Source organism: Rousettus aegyptiacus, unplaced genomic scaffold (assembly GCF_014176215.1).
Source record: "Rousettus aegyptiacus isolate mRouAeg1 unplaced genomic scaffold, mRouAeg1.p scaffold_m13_p_7, whole genome shotgun sequence".
NCBI lineage: Eukaryota > Metazoa > Chordata > Mammalia > Chiroptera > Pteropodidae > Rousettus > Rousettus aegyptiacus.
The window spans coordinates 108,455,383-108,479,634 of NW_023416310.1; the positions used below are offsets into that span (position 1 = coordinate 108,455,383).

General features: G+C 47.8%; 1 protein-coding gene across 1 annotated transcript in view; it reads left to right on the forward strand.

Moving 5' to 3' along the window:
* Window positions 1-24,252, forward strand: part of ADAMTS2 (ADAM metallopeptidase with thrombospondin type 1 motif 2) — a 205,897-nt gene that overhangs the window by 153,813 nt on the left and 27,832 nt on the right. The window contains exons 8-12 of the mRNA XM_036225072.1: window positions 6,652-6,808; window positions 13,356-13,461; window positions 14,137-14,280; window positions 14,681-14,813; window positions 16,011-16,124. Coding sequence (XP_036080965.1) covers window positions 6,652-6,808; window positions 13,356-13,461; window positions 14,137-14,280; window positions 14,681-14,813; window positions 16,011-16,124 — 654 coding nt within the window. The remainder of the gene's footprint in view (window positions 1-6,651; window positions 6,809-13,355; window positions 13,462-14,136; window positions 14,281-14,680; window positions 14,814-16,010; window positions 16,125-24,252) is intronic.

Genomic DNA, 24,252 nt, shown 5'->3' on the forward strand with positions numbered 1-24,252 from the left:
GGATGTCGGCTTCTCCAGCTGTGTGAGGGGGGCAGTGTAGGGGCTCCAGAACACCCCAGGAGCAGCCCTGTGATCTCTTCAGAATCTGGGTCCCAGCCGCAACCTGATGGGGGCCAGCCTGATGAGACAGACCTGCCAGGGTCCACAGAAGGACAAAAAATGCTAGTCTGAACCTGTCCACTGCAGCTGTGCCAGGAAGGGTTGTGCCGAGACACCTGTGCTGGTCGCCTGGCTTTCTCCAGGAAAGGCCTCCTGACCACAGGGAGGATGGTTAGAACATGCCCTGATGACAACGGTCTAGGCAGGGAAATGAGGAGCGGGCTTCCTGGCTTCACTCATGTTGCAATTCCGAGCTGCCTATCGCGATGAGAACTGAGCTCTTCACCGGCCTGAGCTTTGGGAGAAGACCGCCAGCCTTGGTGCCCATGCTGCCACCCGCCATGGGGATGTAGTGTGAATTCTGGCCATGTTGATCCTTGTGGGAACTTCAGTGAGTTATTTGCCATCACCGAGCCTTAGTGTCTCTAGTAAGATGAGAACATACTGGCAATGACAGCAGGAATGAGAGTGTTCCTTTGAGTTACCCATCTGTTGTGCCCACTTGGGGTCAGGCCCTGTCTGTCACCCCGTAGGTGACTTCGCTCCCTTCTCCATCACTACAGCTCCATGGGGCAGTCACAGCATCACCCCCACCTGACAATGAGGACCCTGGCTCCAAGAGGCCAGCAGCCTGCCAGGATCACCCAGTCATGAGTCACTTGGCTTTGGGAAGGAGGAGCTGGACACATACACCAGAGGCTGAGGAGCACGAGCTCCAGGCTCCTTGCCCTTACTCTCCTCAGCATTCCCAATGCCAGCCAATCCCCAAGGAAGACAACTTTGCCACCCCTCCCAGGGGGATACTAATGGCATCTAGCAGGTAGGGGCTGGGGCACAGAGGTCAGTCCCTGCAGCAGAGAAGTAAGTGACCCCAAATGTCAGCAGTGCAGGGGTAGAGAAGTGCGCTTGTCTTCTCGCAGGCCTGGGCTCTGTGCCTGCTGTCCTGTTTCCTGCATGTTCGGGAGAGAGGTCCAAGGCAGGACCACCCTGGGGCCAGGGCAGCTGAGAAGGCTTTGGTGGACTGAAGCCAAACCCTCTGAGACATGAGCCCCCAGAGCAATGCCTTTAGGGACAATGCCTTTGGGGGCACCACAGGGACTTGAGTCATATTTCCATCTTTATCATCATAGTCTCGACAGTGATAGGACAAGGAACATCAGTGGGTGTTGACTGTTAAGATCAGAAGTCCCTGCTCTTGGCTTTACACTGCAGTTGTGCCCATTTTGCAGATGTGGAGCTGGAGACAGAGAAGGAACCTGTCCAAGAACACAGAGCAGATGACGGGTGAGCAAGTCTCTGATCCCATGGCTCTAGGCCCTCATGCTGTCCAGGGGAGCCCCACATGTCACCGTCTGGTGCCCTGGTGAGCTGCTGGACAGGCTTGGGGTCTGTGGGGCTCCCTGACATGTGGCCACATGGGCAGAGCCTTATGGTGGCCTCAGGTCTCCTGGACTGAAGGAGGAAAGAGCATAAATAATTCGGCTCATTCAAGAGCAAACAGTGGAAATGTCAGAGGATAGTGATGGCAAAATAACTCCTAGGGCAGGTCTTAATTGACTTATTCAGAGGGGGACCCCAGAGTCTGTCAGCTAGCCTCCGAAGTCCTCGCTGTCTGTGCGGGCAGGGCTCAGAGCTGCAGCCCTGGCACCACCGTTTCTGGGTAGCAGCGCCACCTGGTGGCCACCTCGGGCCGCCCTGCTTCTCTCATCCCTCTGAGTAGGAGCTGTGGGTCACCTCCACTCCTTTCTAGTGGTGGGATTTGGGGCAAGTTATTTCAGTTGTCTGAGATGCGGCTCCTCATCCAGAAAACAGGACAATGACAGCACCTATATCTTAGGTCAGTCGAGAGGTTTAAATTAGACCATACAAACCCGGAGCCCACGAATCTACACAAACATGAGCCCCACAGCTGCCACCCAGCCCGGGGTGTGGACATGCTCCATCCACTGCAGTTCGCTCTGGATGGCTGAGTATGGCTCCCTTTGGGGGAAGACTGGTGGTCTGTGAGGTCCAAGGCGGGGTGGCTCTGCAGTTGCCCCCTTGCTGAGTTCTCTCATGGTCCCCGCCCCAGCATGGAGGAGAACAGGCAGTCTTACAGCCACTTTGCTAGACAAACAGGCAGGTGGGAGATAAGCCCTCAGGCTGGGGGATCCCAGATACCACAGGAAGCTGGGTGTGAGAATTTTTCTTAATTGACACAGGCTTCATTCTCAGCTTCCCTCTGTCACTTCTGAAGGAGAGAACAAGTCTCTTCTGCTCTCTCGGAGGGGACCACAGCTCACACTCTGTGGTACATGGCAAGGACATGGAAAGGCAGGACCTAGGGTGCCCCAGAGAGGGGCCCTTCTGAGCAGGAAGCAGGGGAGGAGGCTGGGTCTGGGCAGGTCCCATGGCTTAGACCTCCGTCCTGGGCCCCAAGCCTGCCCCACGTGCTGGCATCTCTGCCTGGACATTGCTGTCTGTGAGGGGCCTTCAAGGCCCAAGGGAAGGCTAGGTCAGCAATGAGGAGGTGGGAAGAATAGGTTGAAGAAAGGTCAGGCCTGGGGTGTAGGAGGCAGGAGCTCCTGGATGTTTGTTTTGGGGGCTGCCACTAGGCTAAGCAAACCTGCTTCAACCAGTTTTCTGTCCTTTTGAACCTCTGTTCCACCAACCTAACTTGGGTTCCAGGCAGGCCCTGGCTGGGGCAGGCAGAGCACCTGGACTAATTATCCCGGCTGTACCCCAAGAAGTGGGAGAGCTCCCCCAAACAAAACTGCCCAGCTCTTCTCAAGCAAGCAAGCTGGGCCTGAAAAGACCATCCCTTGCTTATGTCCCTGAGCACTGCAGACCCCACACTTTCCCTTCAAATTTTCAGTCCTTTCTCCATGCCTCCCGCATAGACCCTGTTGCCAGAAACCTGTGTCCTCCCACACTTGCCAGCCCAGTCACCTCCCTTTCTTATCTCCTTCCATCCTGAGTCCTGACTCTGCTGACATTACACCATCCATCTCAGTGGCCACCGTCCCTTCCCACCGTCTCCACTTCCTTCTCAATTACCCAGAAAACTCTTTCCGAAATGCACACGGGCCCTGTGCCTGCCATGGGGCTCAAGGTTGAGGTCAGGTTGCAGAATGGCCCCAGGCTTCCACAGCCCCCTGAATGCTCCAGACCCAGAAAGGATGAGGCCGTCGTTTCCTCGTGCCCATCTGAGGTGGTCCAGGACCTTGAGAAGGTTGGGAGGTGGGCAGAGAAATAAGAAATAAAGGCAACTCCACATCTTGATGCCTGGATGCTGACATCATCCTCCTCCTCGACCTCTCAGGGTGTCCCTGTCCATCCATCCAGGCTGTAGGCTCCCAGGGCCAGTTGCTCAGTGGCCATTTATTTCTGAGATCTGCCTCTCCAAGTCCAGTGCAGCCTGGTGCAGCCCCACCAAGCCCTTCTCTCTAACCCTCTCCTCTGAGAGTCTCTTCAGAACCCAAAATCTGGGAGGGGGTCCCAGACGGCTTCTGCTCTGAGCTCTGCAGCACAAACCCCCGCGGGCTGGGGAACATAAGTGGCAGGCTGCCTTCTTAGAATAGGCAAGGGAAAGACAAGGCAAAAACAAAACACAAATCAATATCTCAATAAATTATCCTGCTACAGCAATGGGATCTCTTTGGCTGCTGAGAGGCGCTGGAAACTTGGGCTGGACCTGGGGAGCGTCTGGGAGGGAGGAGGGGCTGGCCAGCATCGGTCTCGAAGGACGTGAGGAGGGACTGTCCTCCTGGGGACATTTATACTAAGGATCTCAACCTGGTAGCCAGGGGAATGTGTTTTGTTTTGTGCATGCAACTTGCTTTAATTTGAGCCAACATTTACTAGGAGGTAGGCTTCTTTGTAAAAGCCAGATTTAAAGACTGGCCCAAGAAATATAGTCTGTTCTTGTGTGCCAGCAGTAGGGAGCACTGTCATTGCCCCCTCGGGTGGGCATGAGCTCCTTGGTTTGCTACAGTCCTCACCGTTTCATATCGCCCCAGCTTTCTTGACCATAATAGAACATATTGCTCTGTCCTCACTCCTTCTAAACTGGCCAAATCAAAGAATTATTTTTCTTACAACCAGCCTGCCTCACTGATTTATATTGCCCACCTTGGCCCTGAAGACATTTGGATTTACAACATCTTCCCAGCACTTTCTACAAGCCCACCCACTGAATGCTCGGTCCTCTGTCCCCAGCCTGCTCCTTTCCCCCCCCTTTGTCATCCTGGCTCCTGCCTTTGGCTCTGTCAACCACTATGGCCCTGACACGGGAGTGTCTTTGTGGCTGGATTCTTGACTCCTCCTCAAAGACATGGCCAGGAGTGTGGGATGTAACAGCTGTTCCCCGGAGAGCAGCCCCAGTTTTCATCTACCGGCAAGTGCCCGGGACTAGGTTTCCCATGGTCCACCCAGTGGAGGACGTGAAAGAAGTTTAGGACTCTCTCAGCTGCAAATGACAGTAACACTACTCAAATCAACTTTCACAAGGAGAAATTACCCGGCACACATAAATGAGACGCAAATCTGCAGCAGGTGGTCCCCAGTGACCTGGCTTCCTGGTACTCACATATGCTCCCCTCAAGTGTGGGCTGGACCCAGATTCAGTTACAAACAGGCTATGGCTTCTATCTTAGATGTGCACTCTCTTTGGTCTCTTGGTCACTCATCCTGGGGGAAACAAGCTGCAGTGTGGGGAAGGGCCCATGTGGTATGGCAAGGATCCCTCGGTCCAGCAGCCCACGAGGACCTGAGTCCTGTCAGCAGCCATGTGAGTGGGAATTGGTCCCCCCAGGGGAACTTGCAGATGAGGTCAGGTCCTCTGTTAGCTGGCCATCTCATGACTGGCCTGGAACCAGAGGTACCTGTCTCACCTGCTTTCAGATTCCTCCCTCACGGAAAACACATTTGGAATAATTTGTTATGTAGTGATGGATAACAAACAGACCTATTGGTAGGCTGGCCTCAGTCCTGGGTGAACCAGGCGCTTGTGTGAGGACACCAGAGTCAACTTCTCTCTCGCCTGGGGTTCTGTGTTGTCGTCTTCCTCAGACAAGGTTCCCACCTGGTGGGGAAAGGTGGGGAAGCGTGGGGGCAGCACCTCCAGGCTCACCATCCTACACCTTTCCAGCTCCTTGGCCCACTCACGGTGCCAGGAAGATGCGTAGTGGAGACTGGCTGGGTTGGAGCTGTCTCGCCCTGAGCCCGTGGTCACCAGAGGTGTTTAACAAAGGGGGCTGGGCTGCTGATGTCACCGAGCAAAGGCAGAAGTAACTGTGGCCACCAGCACGGTAGAGGGGATCAGGCTAGAATTGTCCAAACATAAGGAACTTGGGAACTTAAAACCCTGAGGGTGGGCACAGCCATTATGGAGAATAACCTGACATTTGGGCTGAGAGACAAGGCCCTGGAGGAGACAAAACTCCTATCTCTGGAGGGAACCTAGCAAAGCTGCTGAGCTGGACCCCAGGCCTTACAGAGGAGAGGGGGTAGCACTCTAAGGAGCTCTGCAGCCTAAGTGAAGTGGTCATTAGTAGCCTTTGTGATGATCCTCTGATTTGGACTTGGAGTGGCAATCTCAAATTCAGTGAGGTATAACCACAAGATCCCAAACTCTAGCATCTAATCCAATCCACCCGTAAGAGTCCCTTCCTTCTCATTCCACCTGGAGCTCATTCCCTAGAAAGGAGATCCTTTCTCTTGGTCCCTCCTTCAGAGCTGTGACTTCTCCAGCTATGACCTCTGAAAGTAGCTACCACCCGCCTGACCTGTGGGGGTCCGGCTTGGGCGTGATACAGACGCCTTTCCCCTCCTTGGCCCCTCTCACATCAGCCTGGTGTGCGAGGTCGTGCTGAGAAACAAACAAGCTCCACCTCCCAGCAGCTCACAACAAAAATTTATTTCCTGCTCATGCTGTGTATTCTACATGAGTTGGCAGAGGACTCTGGTTTCATTGTCACTCAGAGCCTGGGTGGCAGAGCAGCCATCATCTCAGCATTGTTGGTTCACCTGCCAGAGAGGAGAAATTTCTTGGGGGTGCCTTATGGGGGGAAGTAAATGCTCCCCCTGTGCTTTTTGTGGTCCCCTTGCTGCATCTGCTGGAATTTTTCCCTCTGTTGTGTTGTTTCTGAAAATTTCTTCAAATAGGGTGAAAACGTAGGGTTCTCTCCATTTCTCTGGGCTCACACTCCATGTTGGGATTTATTTGTGCATTGCCCGAACTGAGAGCTCTTTGGGGTGAGGTCCATGTGGCATTTTCCAGTGCCTAACAGAACATGAGGACCCCTGAAAATGGGCTGGACCGAATGGGCTATTAGAGGCCTTAGATGACCTCAGAGCTTTGCTTCCATATCTCTCCTGAAAACTGTGCAGTGACTTTGTGTATGACTGAAGAGCCAAGAATAGAGCCAAGTAGGAGGCAGGTCTTGAGAGGGACCAGAGAGTGGCCTTGGTGACACTCAGGCTAGCTTCCCAGCGGATGGTATGTGTCAACACATGAGGCTACTCAACCCCCAGCTGGATGCTAACCCTTCTGTGTCTCTCCTGCCCCCGTAGTCCACAAGCCTTATCGAGATTGGGAACCCCTCCCAAAGCCTGGAGAACGTCTGCCGCTGGGCCTACCTCCAGCAGAAGCCAGACACAAGCCATGACGAATACCATGATCACGCCATCTTCCTCACACGGCAGGACTTCGGACCTTCGGGGATGCAAGGTGAGCCTCGCCCCGAGGGATTTGTACAGGCAGGTCCTGGCAACCTTGGCCCCAGCCAGGAAAGGGTGTCAGGCGGGGGTCAGTGCCGGTCACCCCTGGCTCTCAAAAACCACCAGGGCCTCTGCGATTTCTCAGAGGAAGCCATACCCTCGGGGGGAACAGTGAAGACCAGAAGGACAGGTGGTTAAAATGGGCAGAGTCCGGGGCTGGCAGCCCAGGGACCAGATAGGACCTGAGGCTGGGTTTCAGCGTTGTTCGTTGTCCCCAGTATTTAAAAAACAAATTTGAATAAGTTCTAAACCATTGACAGTTTAGAGATTTCACTTAAAAATTTAAACTATGTAAAACTGACAGATCTAAAAGAAGACGTTAACAAGTCTACCATCATGGTTGAATATTTTAATGTATTTTTCTTAGTAATGGAAAAAACAACAGATAAGAAAATCAGTAAGGAAACAAAAGATTTGAATTAAACAACTGGGCCTAATTGGTATATATAGAATACTACACCAGACGACTTGAGAATACCCAGTCTTCACGAGTTCACATGAAAATAGACCCAAATAGACTATGCTGGGTCATAGGGAAATCTCAACAAAGCGTAAAAGATCAAAGCCACACAGAATATATTCCCTGACCATAACCAAACTGGAAAAGAAAGATAACTCGAAAAATTATGAATTTCTAGAAATTAAACAATGTACTCATAAATAATCCATCATTCAAAGAAGAAATAAGAGTAGAAATTGAATATATTTTTTAAATGAATGATGACAATATGACATATCAAATCTTGTAAATAGGGTTAACACAATGATTAGATTAGTGTTTATAGACTTAAGAGCATTTATTTTTTTAAAAAAAGACTCAAAAATCAATCATAGAAAAATCTATCTCAAGAAATTTGAGAAAGAACAACACTAAGTTCAACAAAAAATGAAGGAAGGAAATTACAGAGGTAAGTTAAAATGAAAAACAATAATACAATAGAAAAAATAATTTTGGTTTCAAATTTGCTTTGATTTATTTAAAATCAAAACATGGATTAAAACAGAATAGCCCTGAACAATACTAATTTTAAATAGGAAAGAAAGAAAACACAAATTTACTAAAATTATGAATATAAAAGGGACATCATTACAAATTTTATTTTAAAAAGATAATAAGATAATAGGGAAATATTTTGAACGGCTTTACGTCAATAAATTTTCAAGTTTAGTGAAAGATAAAAATTCCTTGACAAAATGAAATCTGAGAAAAAAAATAGAAAATCTGAATGGTCTCAAATCAATTAAAAATATTGACTTTGTAATTCAAATTCAAATTTACTGAATTCAAATCCAGTGTTATATTAACTAAAGCTATTATATATCACATGAATGCAAGGTTGATTTAACATTTAAAAAGCAATCATTTCAATTTAGAGGGTATTGACAAGTTGATTCTAAAAAGCCTTCCTTCAAAGTAAACTCCTGGACCTTATAGCTTTACCTAAGAATTCTTCCTAATTTCTGAGGAAGAATAATACCAATCATATACAAATTCCTGCAGAATGAAAAAAGAAGGAACATTTTTTCCAACGAATCTCATGAGTCCTGCTAACATTGAAACCAAAATCTAAGGACATTTTAAGAATAAAATTACAGGCCGATCTCTCATGAATACAGTTACAAAATCCCAAACAAGTATAGCAAATCAAATCCAGTGCTATATTAACTGGATTTAATATACACACTAAATTTCACAATAAATTTCAATTTATTCTAGAAATGCAAAGTTGAGTTAACTTTTAAAAATCTATCATTGTAATTCAGCACATTAACAGGATAAAGAAGAAAAGTTTCTATGATCATCTCATTTGATCCAGAAAAAATATTTGACAAAAATCTACTTATGATTAAAAGTCTTATTAAACTCAGACTAAAAGAACTTTCTAAATGTAATAATGAATATTCTCCCCCAAAAAACTATAACGAACATTATGAATAATGTGGAGATTTTGAGAGCATTTCCTCCAGAGTGAGAATGCCTGCTATTACCACTTCTCTTCAACATTGTAGTAGAGCTTCTGGTCGTCCTAGCCGGTGAAATAAGGTAAGGAAAAAATAAAAATTTAAGAATCAGATAGGAAAAAATGAAACTCTCATTTGAAGATGATATACTTGTATATATAGAAAATCCAAAGGAATATACAAATAAATCATTAGAATTATTAAGGTTGTGGGTATCATATCACTATACAAAAATAAATTTCTATATTCTAATTAAAATTAAAACAAATTAAAATTTAAAAATTAGTACTATTTACAATAGAATAAAAAGCAGGAAATACCTAGGAATAAATTAACAAAATATGTCCAAGACCTAGACCTGAAAACTGAAGTTATAAAAGATTAAGTCAGTGAGGGGGTAAGCTATGCTCACGGATGGGAGATGCACTGTTGTGCAGATACCAGTTTTCTCTAAATTGATCTTTAAAGTTAGTGGCCATGCATTCTGGTTCAAGTGCAGTTCCAGCAGAACGTCTAGAGAGTACTGACGAGTTGGTTCGAATGTTTACACAGAAATGTGACAGGCTAAGAACAGCCAAGAACAATTGAAAGTGATGATCAAAGTATTCAAAACTTATAAGAATACAATAGTTAAAGAGTGCAGGGCTGGTGCATGGTTGACGAATGTATCATTAGAACAGAATAGAGTCTAGAATTGAACCTATGTATGAACGCTTAATTTATTACAAAGATGGCATTTCAGAGCAGAGGGGAACAATGGCTCCTTAACAAGTGATGTTGGGTTGATTGAATCTCCAAATTGGGGGAAAAAAACAACAATGAAGTCTGACACTTCCATGTTCTATGCAGACATCATACTGGTGAATTTTTTAGATCTTAACTTAGCAGATTTTAAATCTACATATGAAAGGTGAAGTAACACTTATAGAAAATAATATAGGATATGGCCATATGCTTGGAGTAAGAGGAGATTCCTTTTAAAAAGATAAAAAGCACACTAGTTACAATAGAAAAGATGTAAATAGTATCACATTCACATTAAAAAGTGTTTTGGGTTAAAGCAGCATTCATCTATTGGAGAAATAGTCATAATATATACACAGTATCTAATGAAGAGCTTGTATCTAAAACATGAACTCTGACAAATTAATAATAATAATAATAATAATAATAATAAAAAAACAACCTAGTGGAACCATAGGCAATAGACTTTATCAGGCTCTTAACAGAACATGAATGATCTATAAATATCGGAAAAGGTGCTGAAGCTCAGTAGACATTGGAGAAATGCAATCAAAACCACAATTGGAAGCCATGACACATCTAATAGAATGGTTACAATAAAGAAGACTGAAAATCTCACATCTTGGTGAGGATAGGAATATGCAATTTTCATACTCCTCTGATAGGAAGAGAAATCGGCGCAACTACTTTGGAAAACTGTTCAGGAGCACCCATTAACACTGAGCAAAAACTCACCCAGCAGTAGCACATCTAGATAGCACCCTCAGAAATGCAGGCACATTCCACTAAAAGATTGTGCAGATTGTTTGAAGCAGCATTACTTATAACTTTTAAACATGGAATAACTTAAATCCATCAAATCCAGGAGAGCAGATAAAGAAACTGTGATGATAATAATATAGTAACCAGAAATGCAGCCACACACCACATCATGGATAAGTATCACACATAGAATGTTGAGTGACAAGCCAGACAGAGAAGAATATATACTTAGGATTCCACTTATTTCAACTTTGGAAGTCGGCAAACTTAATCTGTGTTGTTGAAAGTCAGGGGAGTAGGGAGGAGGGGCGAGTCACAAGCAGGCGCTTCTAGAGTGCAGGGACAGTTTTATTTCTTGACCAGGGAGGTGCTCGCCCAGGTGTGATCACTTAGTGATAATTCATTAGTTGTGTCCTTATGGACATACTTCAAAAGAAAGGGCAATCTGTACAAAAATATTTATTCAGAAACGTGGACCTATGTCACACACTGCATCCTCCACGGGTAGTCATTTTTGTTAGTTTCTGGTTGATCATTCTAGTAATTCCTTTTATAAACATATGCATATTTACATGACACCAGCCCTTACTCTTATCCCCAATCCCCACCTTCTCCCCTGAACATTACATGCTGCTCTGCAACTTCCTCTACCCTCTTAACTGGCTCTCTCTGCTGACCACCTGCTCATATTTGCCTAATGAGGGAGACTTCTCAAGTGATAATGGTCAGGCTCAGAAAATTAGTTTCTGTCAATAAACTAATATAGTTTATTGGCACTAGAGTGACTCCCTTTGCCACACTAATCAGCACCACAATGGGACGTGGGTGGAAAAAGAGAATGAGATTTGAGTCCCACTGAGCACAGAGCAAGGCTTCTAGTTGGTGTCAGTACCCTTTCCAGTCCTGTAGGAGATGGCCAGCTGGCAAATAGAGCACCGTGAGGCTGTGTTGTCCCCATGGAAGCCCTAATGGGAGCAGTCATATTCCAGAGGAGGGGAAATTGATACAAATCTTTAATTAAGTAACCTCTTCCTTCATCTAAAAATATGAAAGGACAGCCAAGGACTATCAGATATTAAAAAAAATTATGACATGAAAAAGATAGACCAAGATGGAAAACACAATTAGAAAACTGACTTCAGAAGAAACAGAGATAATTTAGAAAATAGAAAAGAACTTTCTAAAAAGTAATATTCCCAGAATGTTTGGGAAAATATATTTATGAACCCAGAAACAGGTTGCTAGGAAGAATGAGACAACAAGAAAGTGTTTTTGTGAAATTAAAGATACGAAGGGTAAAATAGAAAGTTCAAAAGCTGAAGTAAAGTTAAAGAGTCGAGGGCATCCAAAAAGATTAAAATGTGAGAGAAAAGTTAGGAGATACAGACAGTGCAGGAGGTATGATGTGTATCTAATAAGATTTGCACAATAGCAAAATAAGAGGGAAGGATATAAAGAGAACTGATAAAAATACTTTTTGAAGTCTTCAGATCATAAAGGCCTATATAATGCTGAATGGGGTAAATGAGAAATACTTGCAAAGGCACATTCTCATCTGCAAGCTTTGCATTCAGAGCACAAAATGAAGATCTCAAAGTTCTTCTTTGACACAGTGACTCAAGAACAATCATCTCAGCATCCACAAAGCAAAACATACTTGAAGATACAGATTTTCTTGTTTATTCCAGGGGGAAAAGCCAATTGTTAGATTGCTATACTTGTACAGGCAAGTCTACAACCAGCACACCCATCACACTTTCTTCCCTTCTCTGTTTTTTCTTTAAACAAACTGCTTTGGGATCTGCCTGTGGGGTCTCAGGGGAGGGAGGCCAGGTCAGGCTTCCCAGAGTTGAGGACCCTTACTTTGCAGGCCTCTAGGGCCTTCGGGTGTCATAGCAGAGGCTCACTGTGGCACACACAGCTCCATACACACTTCTTTATCATGTCCGGGCCCAAATGGCAGGCCACATTCCTTGGTTGTGCTCAGTTTTAGGTGGAGTCTCAGTGTCAGGCCTCCCCAAAACACCCCTCACCCCTTCTCCTGAGCCCCAACTCTTGCCAGTGGGAACGTGTTGGTCTTCTAGGCTTCTCTGGGACATCTAAGGAAAACCAGTGACCAGGCTCTGCCCAGCAGGGGCACAGTCTTCCAGAGGCCAGCCTTGCAGGCCTTCACGTCCTCTGGCTGGGCTGTCCTGGGTCCCTCAGGCCTGCCCTTGCTCCTTGTCAGCCTCCGTTTCCCAGGACGGTGCAGGGTTACTGCATTGGCAAAATGCAGCTCTGTCGCCTTGTTATCTGCTGTGAAGTCAGAGCCACTTGGCTGGGGTTGGGGGCGGCTGGAGGGTCACTGTGCATCTATGTCAGAGGTATGCCTACTGCCGCCACCACTTTTTGCCCTCACTCCCCCTCTGGAAGCACAGACCCCTGGAGGAGGGGGGCCTTTCAGTACAAATGTGGCTCAGTCTTCCCAGCCAGAGCATAGGATTAGCCAGCGAGGACCCCGTGGACCTCGTCATCCATGCTGGGTGCCCTCAGTCTACTCAGCTTGTTCCCTCTGTGTGGTTAGCAGGGCAGGGCAGCATGCTGGCTGTCCTTCCTCACTCTGCTGGGGAGCCCTTCTCACTGCAGCCCCCTGCGCCCTCTGGAAATGGGTCTGGCTAGGGTTTTGTAGTGAAGACCTTATTGTGGTACACTTGGGATGTGATGCCAGGCAGACCAGGGGCCAGAAGGTCACTCAGCCAGGCAGGAAGTGGGGATGTGGCGTGAAAGAGAATGGCAGGTGGGAGGCTGCTGAGGTGGCAGAGTCCTCCCAGGTGAGACCTGGGCTTGGGCAACTGACCCCAGCTACAGGGTGGACACCGATGGACAGGGCTGAGGCCTGCTGCCAAGGGTGGGTTTCCTGAGCTGTACCAGCCAGGGGCAGTTCACTGCTCATTGGCTCTGGGGATGGCAGAGGGTATTGGGTCCAGGGCTCCCTTTTTTGGGTTGGGCTCTGGTTCTGGGAGCTGGAGCTACCCTTTGTCTCCTCCCAGGCTATGCTCCTGTCACTGGGATGTGCCACCCTGTCCGCAGTTGTACCCTGAATCACGAGGATGGCTTCTCCTCAGCGTTTGTGGTGGCCCACGAAACCGGCCATGTGTAAGTGGCCTCACCGTCCTGTTGTCTGGGGCCTGAGGGGCCCTGCTACTCCTCTGTGCCCTAAGAGGGACACACCCCACATGAAAAGCACTGGATGGGACGTCCTGTCCTCTCAGCACTATGCACCAGGCCACTCCCTATTGAGGGAACGTTTCAAAGGAAGGGCCGAGTGGGTGTGGTTATGCCATCAAGGCCCAGGTGGGTCCCTGCCCCATTTTACAGGTGAATAACTGAGGACCCGAGGGAGGCTTATCCAGGAATGGCAAGTGAGGTGGGGTGTGCATGCCCCAGGCACCCCTGGATCTTGGGGCTGGTTGGGCATGGTGGGCGCCCTCACAGGCTGTTGGGTTCGTGTGGACGTGTGTGTGGGGGTTGCCTGAACAGCTGGGCTTTGATGGCTCTGCCTCACCGCATCCTCATGCCACATCACCCTGCCTTGGGGACAGCATGCTGAGGGGGCTGCTGCTGGATGCCATCTCCCTAGTGAGCCCCCAGATATAAGACTCTGGCTGGTGGAGAATAGGTACTACCAGGCTCAGGACCAACCAGACCAATAGAGGTCCAGGGGCCCAGCAGAGGGAGGTTAGGGGGCCCTCCTGATATTTGGGTGGGGTGCAGCTAACAGGCCAGTGTGGCCAGGGGAGGGTCCATTGAGGCCGCTTGGCTCCCGCACAGGCTGGGCATGGAACATGACGGGCAGGGCAACCGCTGTGGTGACGAGGTACGGCTGGGCAGCATCATGGCGCCCCTGGTGCAGGCAGCTTTCCACCGATTCCACTGGTCCCGCTGCAGCCAGCAGGAGCTGAGCCGCTATCTGCAGTGAGTGCCACCCCATGTCCCCAAGGGCGACCCGAAGCCCCGGGCTCAGCTGTGGGAGGGTGCATATCCCCGTGTGCTGGGCCCAGTGGAGCTCCCAGACTTCGAGTCCTCCAGTGTCAGGCACAGGGGAGAAAGAGGGAAAAGGCGATGCAGGTTGTTGTGGGGGGAGGTCCCACTGTTGGGGTCACCTTTAATGGACACCTGGGATCTGGCAAGCCAGGTGCTGGGTAACTAACACCAAGGAACAGAGATGCATCAGGGAAACTGAGGCAGCACAGGCAAGAGCTAGGATTTGCAGACAGGTCTACCACCATGGCTCCAGAAGGGGCCTTAGCTGCCTCACGGGTTGGATGGCCCGTCCGCTGAAGGCAGCTGGTGGCCCCCACGTGTCCCCTCACAGCTCCTATGACTGCCTGCGGGATGACCCATTTGCCCACGACTGGCCAGTGCTGCCCCAGCTCCCTGGGCTGCACTACCCCATGAACGAGCAGTGCCGCTTCGACTTCGGCCTGGGCTACATGATGTGCACCGCGGTGAGTGTCAGGGGAGCCTGCACCTCTGGGGCCGAATGGGACAGGCCTCTCAAATGGCGGTATCTCCCTCCTCACCCACCACTCCTCATCCCGTCACACCTCGGGCTCACCCAGCCAGTCCTGGGCAGAGAGCACAGCGCTGACAAGGCCTGTGATCTGGGGATCAGCAGAGGATGCTGGGGGGTCTGGTGAGGCCCCCGGTGTGGCCTGTAGAGCTCAGGGTAGCTTCCCTAGGAAGAAGCCAGGCGTGAAGGCTGAGGGGGAGGGGCTCCAGGAGCAGGAGTCAGTGTGAAGGTCTAGAGGTGAGGGGGACATAGCATGCAGAGGCGCAACCAGTTGTCCCCTAGGGTTGAGTGCCAGGACAGGGCAGTCAGCAGGAAGGAACACTGGTCATCAACACTGAGTGTCTCTGCTGCTCGAGGCCCACCCTGTGTGAAGCAGTATAGCAAGAGCTCTAGTGCCTGGTTGTGTCTGACTCAGTACTCATCTCACCTGCATGTAGGAAGTAAGCAAAGCACTCCCATTTTGCAGATGAGGAGATTGAGGCTCAGAGAGGCTAGGTAAACTGCTTAAGGCCACACAGCGAGCAAGAGGTGGATTTGGGCATGATGCAGGCATGACAGCTTAAAGGACGTGGGAAGCTCTGGAAAGGTCTGAAGAGTAGTGGCGTGGCCAGGTCTATATCTCTCAGGGACGTCCTGGAGGAAGGGCTAGACAGTTCAGAAAAGAGGTAATATGAGGTCTAGAGGACCGAGGCCATGGCTGGAGCAAGGGCAGGGCCTGCTGGAGCAGATGGGAAAGCTACAGGAGAGAGTTGAGAAGTAGACTTCACAGCAGGGGAATAGTGGGTACCCTTTGGGCCCTCTAGTGACAGCCCTTCCCTGCCACCAACCACTCCTGCTTGGACCAAAGGGATGCCCACCCTGCCCTTGTGCCAGACACACTGATTTCCAGCTGATCTGTCCAACAGGCTCCATGAGGGGTGCAGCCACCAGGGGCGGGAGGCTGGAGAGGCCCAGTAGCCCACGGGGACTAGAAGTAGCAGCTATACCCTCAAGATTCCATGGCCTTGGAGTCACATGGAGCTCAGGGCACCCACTGGCCACTCGGGCCTGTCACAGCCAGCCAAGCTATGCCTGGTTCCACAGTAGAAGTGCGAGGGAAGTGCCCTGGCCAGCGACTGGTGCTCTCTTCCAGTTCCGGACCTTTGACCCCTGCAAGCAGCTGTGGTGCAGCCACCCTGACAACCCCTACTTTTGCAAGACCAAGAAGGGCCCCCCACTGGATGGAACCATGTGTGCACCTGGCAAGGTGAGTTGGGGCAGAGGGCATGGCCTGTGACACACTCAGATCTCCAGGGACCGTCCCTTCAGCACCTGTAGGCTAAGGCCGGGGACCTCCTCAGGGCCCATGCAGCCTTCTCCTACCTCCTTTTTAAAACCCCCACCACACACACACACACACACACACACACACACACACACACACCCTTACTCAGCTTCCCCCATTGTGCTTCTCACGCACTAGTCCTTCTGTAGGAGCAAACTTGATGTCTCAGAGCTCCTCACTGTGCTTTGACACCCCCACTTTGGAAACTACTTCCTCCGAGGAGCAGTTTCTGGGTTCCTTGCATATTATGAGCGACTGGTTCACTCCACCTTAAGGCCAGCATTGGGGTCTGATGGCTGCTGGGTTCCTAGGCCCAGCATCAGGATTAGCCTCTTCACCTGCAGAACCTCGGTGTTTGCCTCCTGTAGGGCTGACTTGTGCCCGAAGTTCTTACCAGCACCTGTCATCCACCCAGTCCCACCTGCTCCGCTCCAGCAAATCTGCACAAAAAAACCCTATCTCTCTCCAGTCCTTCCTTCCTAGCTCTAGGCCTGATTCTCATTGGCTCGGATAAAGCTTCACGCCCACTTCTTGGCCAATCACTTGCTAGGGGGCTGGTTTATGCAGAGAGCCTAAGCCTGGGTCCCAGCCCGCCAGGGCCCAGCCCTAGAAAACAGTGCCCACAGCCTGAGGGAAGGGGTGGGGGGCCTGAGGTTCCTCCAAGTGGATCTTAAAATCTGCTTAATTTTATTTTGTCCCTGGTGATTCTTCTTAAAACTACAGATTTCCAGGCCCCGCCCTGAAGATTTTGTTTTGGCATAAGAATCAGGAATTGTTTTGTTTTTTATTTTCTTCATTGTAGTAAAATTCACATAACAAAAAAATTCAACATTTTAACCACTTTGAAGTGTACAATTCAGTGGTGTTCAGTACATTCACGATGTGCAACTGTCATCACTGTGTAGTTCCAGAACTTTTTCATCACCCCAAAGCACATCCCATTAAGCAGTGACTCCCCACTTCCTTCCTGTCTCTGACCTCTGGCAACCACTAACACGCTTTCTGTCTCTGCCGATTGGCCTATTCTGCAATTTTATATAACTGGAATCATGTCATACATGGCCTTCGTGCCCGGCTCCCTTCGCTCAGCGTATTTTCAGGGTTCATCTGCGTCGTGCCTGGGTCGGTGCTCCGTCCGTTTTTGTGGCTGAGTAGCATCCCACTGTCTGGGTGGACCACACCATGCTGATCTGATCTATTCGAACTTCAGTGGGCATTTGGGTTGACTCCACCTTTTGCTTTCTGTGAATGTGCTGCTGTGAAAACTCACGAGCATGTTTTATTTGAGGATCTGGAGCCTGATATTTTTAAGAGGTACCCAGGTGATTCAGCTGTGCCCCCAGACTTAATGAACTGTTAGAAGTTGGAGTTGGGACATTGGTAGTAAAATGCCAGTGACTTGGTAATATCAGACTGACCACTTGGCCCTCCTGGCCCCCAGGAACGCCACAAAGGGAACAGGGCCCTGAAGCATTTGCCATTACCCCAGCAGGGGCTCAGTATACTCTGAGCTAGAGAAGAAGACTACCTCAGCATGGCTTTCTACCCTAGGCCACCCCTCCTAGGCCACCCCTCCTAATCCTCCCTGGGCAGAGAGAAGGTGGATGGAGTGGGAGGCGAGCCCGGCACACACGTGCGTGCCTGGGGTGTGTGGCTGGCCTTCGTCGACAGGAACCTGGCCACTGGGAGAATACGAGCCAAAGAATGCCTGCACCCCTAGCTGACTGGACCCCCTCCTCCTGTGGGGGTAGGCAAGTGTGGCCAAAGTTCCTCTTTCTCACAGAACCCACTGACCTGGCCATGGCCCCTCACTCTTTTCAATGGTAGAACCCTTTGTTAATTTTGCCTAGTAAATAAAATTACCATGTCTGCATTAAAAGACAGAGCTGTACTGATGGAGGGAGCAAAGCTGGAGCTCAGCTCAGCCTGCCCCTGTCCACGGGAGCACAAGTTGAAAACTGTCCTCAATCAGGGATTCTCAGTATGGGAAGGGGGGTGGGTGGGAGTAGAGGGGCAAAGGGAGAGAGGAGGAGGGAGGGCACCTCCTCTGGGCCTATCAGAATCCTTCGCCTGTGTGCATTTGTAAATTTTGATCCCTTACGTACTATGGCGGTGTAATTTTGTTCGGAAGGTCGTTATCCCTTACCTCCCCTTTTCCAGCCAAAAAGGCCACAGGAGCCAGGAGAGAGGGGGAGCTGGAAGGGAGCAGGCTGGAGAAGCAGCAGATCATCTTGGGCTGTATTGAGCTTGGCTGTTCCACTCTTTTCCTCTTTGTCCCTGGGTCCCCCAGCAGGGTCACAGCCTGGTATCCTCATTGTTACACACCCCAGTAGGCCATTCCAAGCACATTTTCCTCCTTGGCCTCCACTGCCACTCCTGTCACACACCATTCTGTGTGTCCAAAATTTCTAAGGGACAGAGCACTTTGTGTCTGTCTTCTCTACATAAGATGACCTGGTGAGAAGGAGCAGGACAACAGATGAGCCCTTTAGCTCATGGCTCACTCACCATGAGGCCGGTAGGCAGGGGATGCTGGCAGCACCTTTTGGGGTTCAGAACCCTGTGTCTTGGTGAGATGAGGCAGACAGCGCCAGGGTACTGAGGGCCAGGGCATGTGTGGCTTTCTCACAGAACCCGGTTTTGGGTGGGTGGCTGAGAAGGGAGAGATATGTGTCGCCCTTGGACAAAGAAGCGGACAATGGACCTGAGGATTAGGCTGAGGAAGCTCCACATCCCTTAACTCCATATCCCTCTATCCATTTATTCATTCATGCGCTCATTCATTCCATGTGTCAGGCCTCCCCCACCTCCATCGTACCTGCTGTCTGGGCCTGGCGGGGTTGGCCATGAATGCAAGGAGATAGCAGTGACGTGTGGCAAGGAGAAGGATGGGGAGCGGCTTCTCGGGAGCTCAGGGAGACTCCTGATGGAGACACGTGAGAGCAGCACTCCAAGTGGGGGTCTGCACTGGGTGGGGGCGTGGCGAGGATGGCCACGGAGGGTGAAGAGAGGAGTATGCTCTTTCAAAATTAGTGTATTTATAGGATTAATATTAATTCAGGTAGAACGAAGCCAACAGATTGAGAATGATTGCCATTGAAAAGAAAATTTGTTTCTTACATATCCTAAAAGGAGTGTCCCGCCCTGACTCCCTGTCACACCATGTTGGGGGGAGGGAGGGGGCTGAACACCAGGATGCGTCAGGGTAAGTCAAGAGGCAAAGGCTGGTGATGGTGGGGGAGATGGAAGGACTGATTGAACTGAGATGGTGCCTCCTGTGCTGGCTCCGTGTCCTGCCCTGTCCAGGGTGCTGGAGATGTGGCTCAGAGCTGCTCTCAGAGGGGCATGCCCTGTGGCCACACAGCTATGCGCAGATACCCTAGAGGCAGGGCCAGGTCCTCCGAGGTGCTCTGCCCCGCAGGCCAGGCTAGTGGGCTTGCCTTGCCCTCCCTGCCTGAGGCAGGTCAGGGCAGCGGGCAAGGTGTAGGCCCAGCAGGTCTAAGGTTGGCTCTTTCTCGGTGTGCGTTGGTGGGATAAGTCCTCTGTGTACTCTCTCATTCACAGGGAGTGTTTTGGGGAAGAAACACCAGCCTTAAGCTTTCACGAACTTCCTAGAAGGACTGTTTCAGAGATGTGTGGCTGGTGCAACGGCCCCAGATTGCTCTTGTGTCGTGCTCGTGTTTCCTGCACAACTGAGAACTGGCAGGCAGGAATAGTGACAGGGACAACCCAGGGTCTGAGCACAGGAAGTCAAGAACTGGGTCCCTCCTTCCTCACTGTGTGACCCTGAGCCATCATTTCCTCCTCAGGCAAGTCACCTAAGTGCCCAAGTTGCTGATCTTCATATTTTAGGCTCCTGGCCTATGGCATCTACTGGGGACATACTGGTGGGTGGGGGACAGACACTCAGGACCTCAGCAGATGAGAAATGCTAAATGTGTACTTCCTGGAACAGAACGGTCTGCCTCTTAGGCTTCCTGACCCACAGGCCCTGGGTGCACTGGCGCTGTCTGCAGCACTTGCCCATGAGGCAGCCCAGTCAAGTTTGTCCCAGGGTTCTGTGATGGGCTCCATCACATGCCTTTGTGCTTTGAAATATCAAAATCTCTCTACTGGATGAAATATTTGAAATCATTTAAACATATGCTATGTGGCATTTAAATAATATTAAACATGTTTCTTTTATAATAATGCTGAGGTATCGAAGTATGAAGTTGCACATCAGGGTAACTGCACGCTACTAAACTCTCGTGGTCATCCAGGAGGAAATAAACCAAAATATTAGAGGGATGGCTTCTGTGTGGTGAGGTTAGGATGTCGGGGAAGAATGTCAGGCTCAGGATGGTTCCTGGGCAGACACATGCACGAAAGGAAGGAGGAAAGAGGTCATAGTCTGTTCAGTGCCTAGTGTGGTTGGCAGTGAAAGGTGACCCAGTCATACAGCGTCTTTGATGCCAAGCCAAGGGTTAGTCTTCATCTTTCTGCGGCAGAGCCCACAGAAGGTTTGAGAGAGAGCAGGGCTGGCTTTCCTGTGAAGCTTATGATGGCTCAGCTCACCTTCACTTGCCTGGGCCCCTTTCGAAGCCCTGGGCGGGGCCTCACAATATGTTCACATGGTCATATCTTTTCTTAAATTTTACAAAAGTAAGATATGTTAAATGTAATCCCTTAAGATCACTTTTATTTTCACTCTACCTTCTCCTTTGATACACTTCTGGTGTTGGCTGGCATGAGAGTGGCTATGGGTGCCTTGTGGCTTTTAGCTAAGAAGAAATTGGACTCGGGATATATTTATTGGCTTATTTATATGGTTCTCAGTATCTCTCGTGTGTAGTTAAATTATTGTCTGTCCAGGTATAAGAATAACTTCCAGAAAAACTTCTACTGCCACTGTCAACTCTCCCATGGCTGTAGCAAGAGGGTGCGCTGAACCCAGTGGGGAAAAAGGCACCTCTCTATACCCAAGGTCGTGACTGCTTCTATAGTTTGCAATAGTTTATGGTTTTGTTTTGTTTTGTTTTGTTTTGTTTTGTTTTGTTTTTGGGGTGGGGAGTGGTCTTGCAGATGGGACAGTTTAAACACAGATTGACTTGGATATTTCTTTAGAAAGACCAAGTGTAACAAACTGGTCTGCTTGTCTGAAAGCTTCCCAAACCTTCAAACATATATATTACAAAAAATAAGGGAAACCTGAATGCAAATGGGATTCAAAAAGTTTATTTGAAATATTGATAAAGCTTTCCAAACCAGTTTAACTGCAATTTTGGAGGTCATTTTGGAATGCTTCCATAAAATAATGGAGAAACTACAGACTTCTGATCTGGATGTAACTTTCTTTTTTCATTTTTGAATTTAGTTCTTAAAGAAAATTCATATAAAAAAGAATGGAAGATAAATACGAGTTTTAAAAATGAGTTAAGAAATTGATAGAAATAACATCGACTTAAAAAATATAATTGTAACCAAAAAAAGAAAATAGGTTCAGATCAAACCAGAAGCAGCCATTCATTAGGAGGAAGAGAAGTGTCAACGAGATGTAACAGACAGGCTCTTGAAACACTTGACAACCCAATTGACGATGAGGGCTGACTCTAATGAACACATTGGAAAGCATTTAAACTTCTTTCTGATTAGACTGAAATGCTGACAACACCAAACACACTGTGAAGCTCAGAGTATTACCCTGACGTAAGGTTGTCCAGCAGCAACAATAGCCAAGTACTACTGATTCAAAGAGCATTTAAAATCAGGCTCCGACCAAGAAAATGTGAAATGCCATAAAATCCACATCAGTAAGCAGAATAGATAGAAGTTTCTCCAACTTTGATCATCCTAAATGCTCACATGACATCACCAATAACTTCTCTAAATTATCAATAATAAAGAAAAAATTTCTCTCAACATGCTAAAGCAGAGGCTGGCAAGCTGTAGCTCCCAGGCCAATCCCACCTGCCACCAGTTTTTCTCCTCTAACAGCTTTAGGAATATCTGATTCATATTTAATTTCACCCATTTAGAGTGTGTAATTCAATGGTTTTTGATATATTCACAGAGTTTTATAACCATCATGACAATTGAAATTTAGAACCTCTTTATCACTCCAAAAAGAAGCCCCATGCCTGTTAGCAGCCACTCCAACTCATCCATCCCTCCTTCCAGCTCCCAGTTCTAGGCCGTCATTAATCTACTTTCCATCTCCATAGATTTGCCTCTTCTGGTCATTTCATATAAATGGAATACTGTACAATATGTGTCATTCTATGACTGGCTTAATTCGGTTAGCATAATGTTTTTGAAGTTCATCCATGTTGCAGCATGTATCAGTGCTTTATTCCTTTTTATTGCTGTGCTTTAATTATCCATTTATTAGCTGATGGATATTTGAATTGTTTCTACTTTTCAGCTCTTGTGAGAAATTCTGCTATGAACATTTGTATACAAGTTATTGCATGGATGTGTCATTTCTCATGGATATATACCTAGGAGTGAACTTGTCAGATCTTATGGTACTGTGTTTAACATTTTGAGAAAATACCTGACTTTTCCCCAAAGCAGCTGCTCCTTTTTACATTCCGACTAGGAATCTACGAGGATTTGGATTTCTCCACATCTTCCCCAAGGCTCATTGTCTGTTTTTATTATAACTATCCCAGTGGATGTGGAGCGTTATCTCATTGTGGTTTTGATTTGCATTTTCCTAGTGACCTATGATGTCAAGCATCTTTTTATGTGCTTAATAGAAATTTGGATATATCTTTTTTGGATAAATATCTGTTCAATCTGTTCATATTCTTTGCTTATTTTTGCATGATTTATCTTTTTATTATGGAGTAAGAGTTCTTTCTATACAAGAACAAGTATACAGGTGCTTTATCAGGCTTGTGAGGTGTGTGGCTTGCAAATATTTTCTCCTGTTCTGTGAGTTGTCTTTTCACTTTTGTGATGATATTGTTTGATGCACAAAAGTTTTTCGTTCTGGTAAAGCCCAGTCTCAATATTATTTCTTCATTTCCAAAGCTTGTGGTGTTGTGTCTAAGAAACCACTACCATTAGATCAAGAAGATGTGTTCTTGTGTTTTATCCTAAGAGTTTAGCTCTTACATGTAGACCTTTGATCCATTTTCAGTAGTTACTGGGTGTGGTGTGAGGAAGGGGTCCAAGCTGATACTTTTGCATGTGGATATCCAGTTGTCCTGCACCATTTGTTGAAGAGACTCATCTTTTACAATTGAATTATCTTGGCACCTTTATCAAAAAGCATTTGACCATATGTAATGGTTCCTTTCTGGATTTAGTTCTACGCCATTGATGTATTTGTCCTTATGCCAGGGCCACACTACCTTAATTACTCCTATTTTGTTCCTCTTCAAGATCATTTTGACTATTCCTGGTCCTTTAATTCTCTATATGAACTTTAGGAACAATTTCTCAATTTCCGCAAAATTCCGGTAGGGAGTTGAATAGGGTTGCTTTGAATCTGCAGATGAATGTGTGGGAGCGTTGCCATATCAGCAGTCTGATCCATGAACCTAGATCATTATTTTCTTTCTACAATGTTTTGTAGTTTTTGGTTGTACACATCTTTTATTTAATTTATTCCTAAGGTTTTCTTCTTCTTCTTCTTCTTCTTCTTCTTCTTCTTCTTCTTCTTCTTCTTCTTCTTCTTCTTCTTCTTCTTCTTCTTCTTTTTCTTCTTCTTCTTTTCTTCTTCTTCTTCTTCTTATTATCTCCTCCTTCTCCTCCTCCTCTTCCTCTTCCTCCTCCTCCTCCTCCTCCTCCTCCTCCTCTTCCTCCTCCTCCTCCTCCTCCTCCTCCTTGATGCTCTTGTAAATAGAGTTGTTTCCTTAATTTTATTTTTGGATCATTCATTGCTAGTTTATAGAAATACAATCGATTTTTGTATATTGATTTTGTATGTATCCTGCACCTCACTGAATTTATTAGCCCTAATAGTTTTTTAGTGGATTCCTTAGGATTTTATATATAGATGATTATGTCATCTACAAATACAGATAGTTTTACTTATTTCTTTCCAATCTAGATGCCTTTT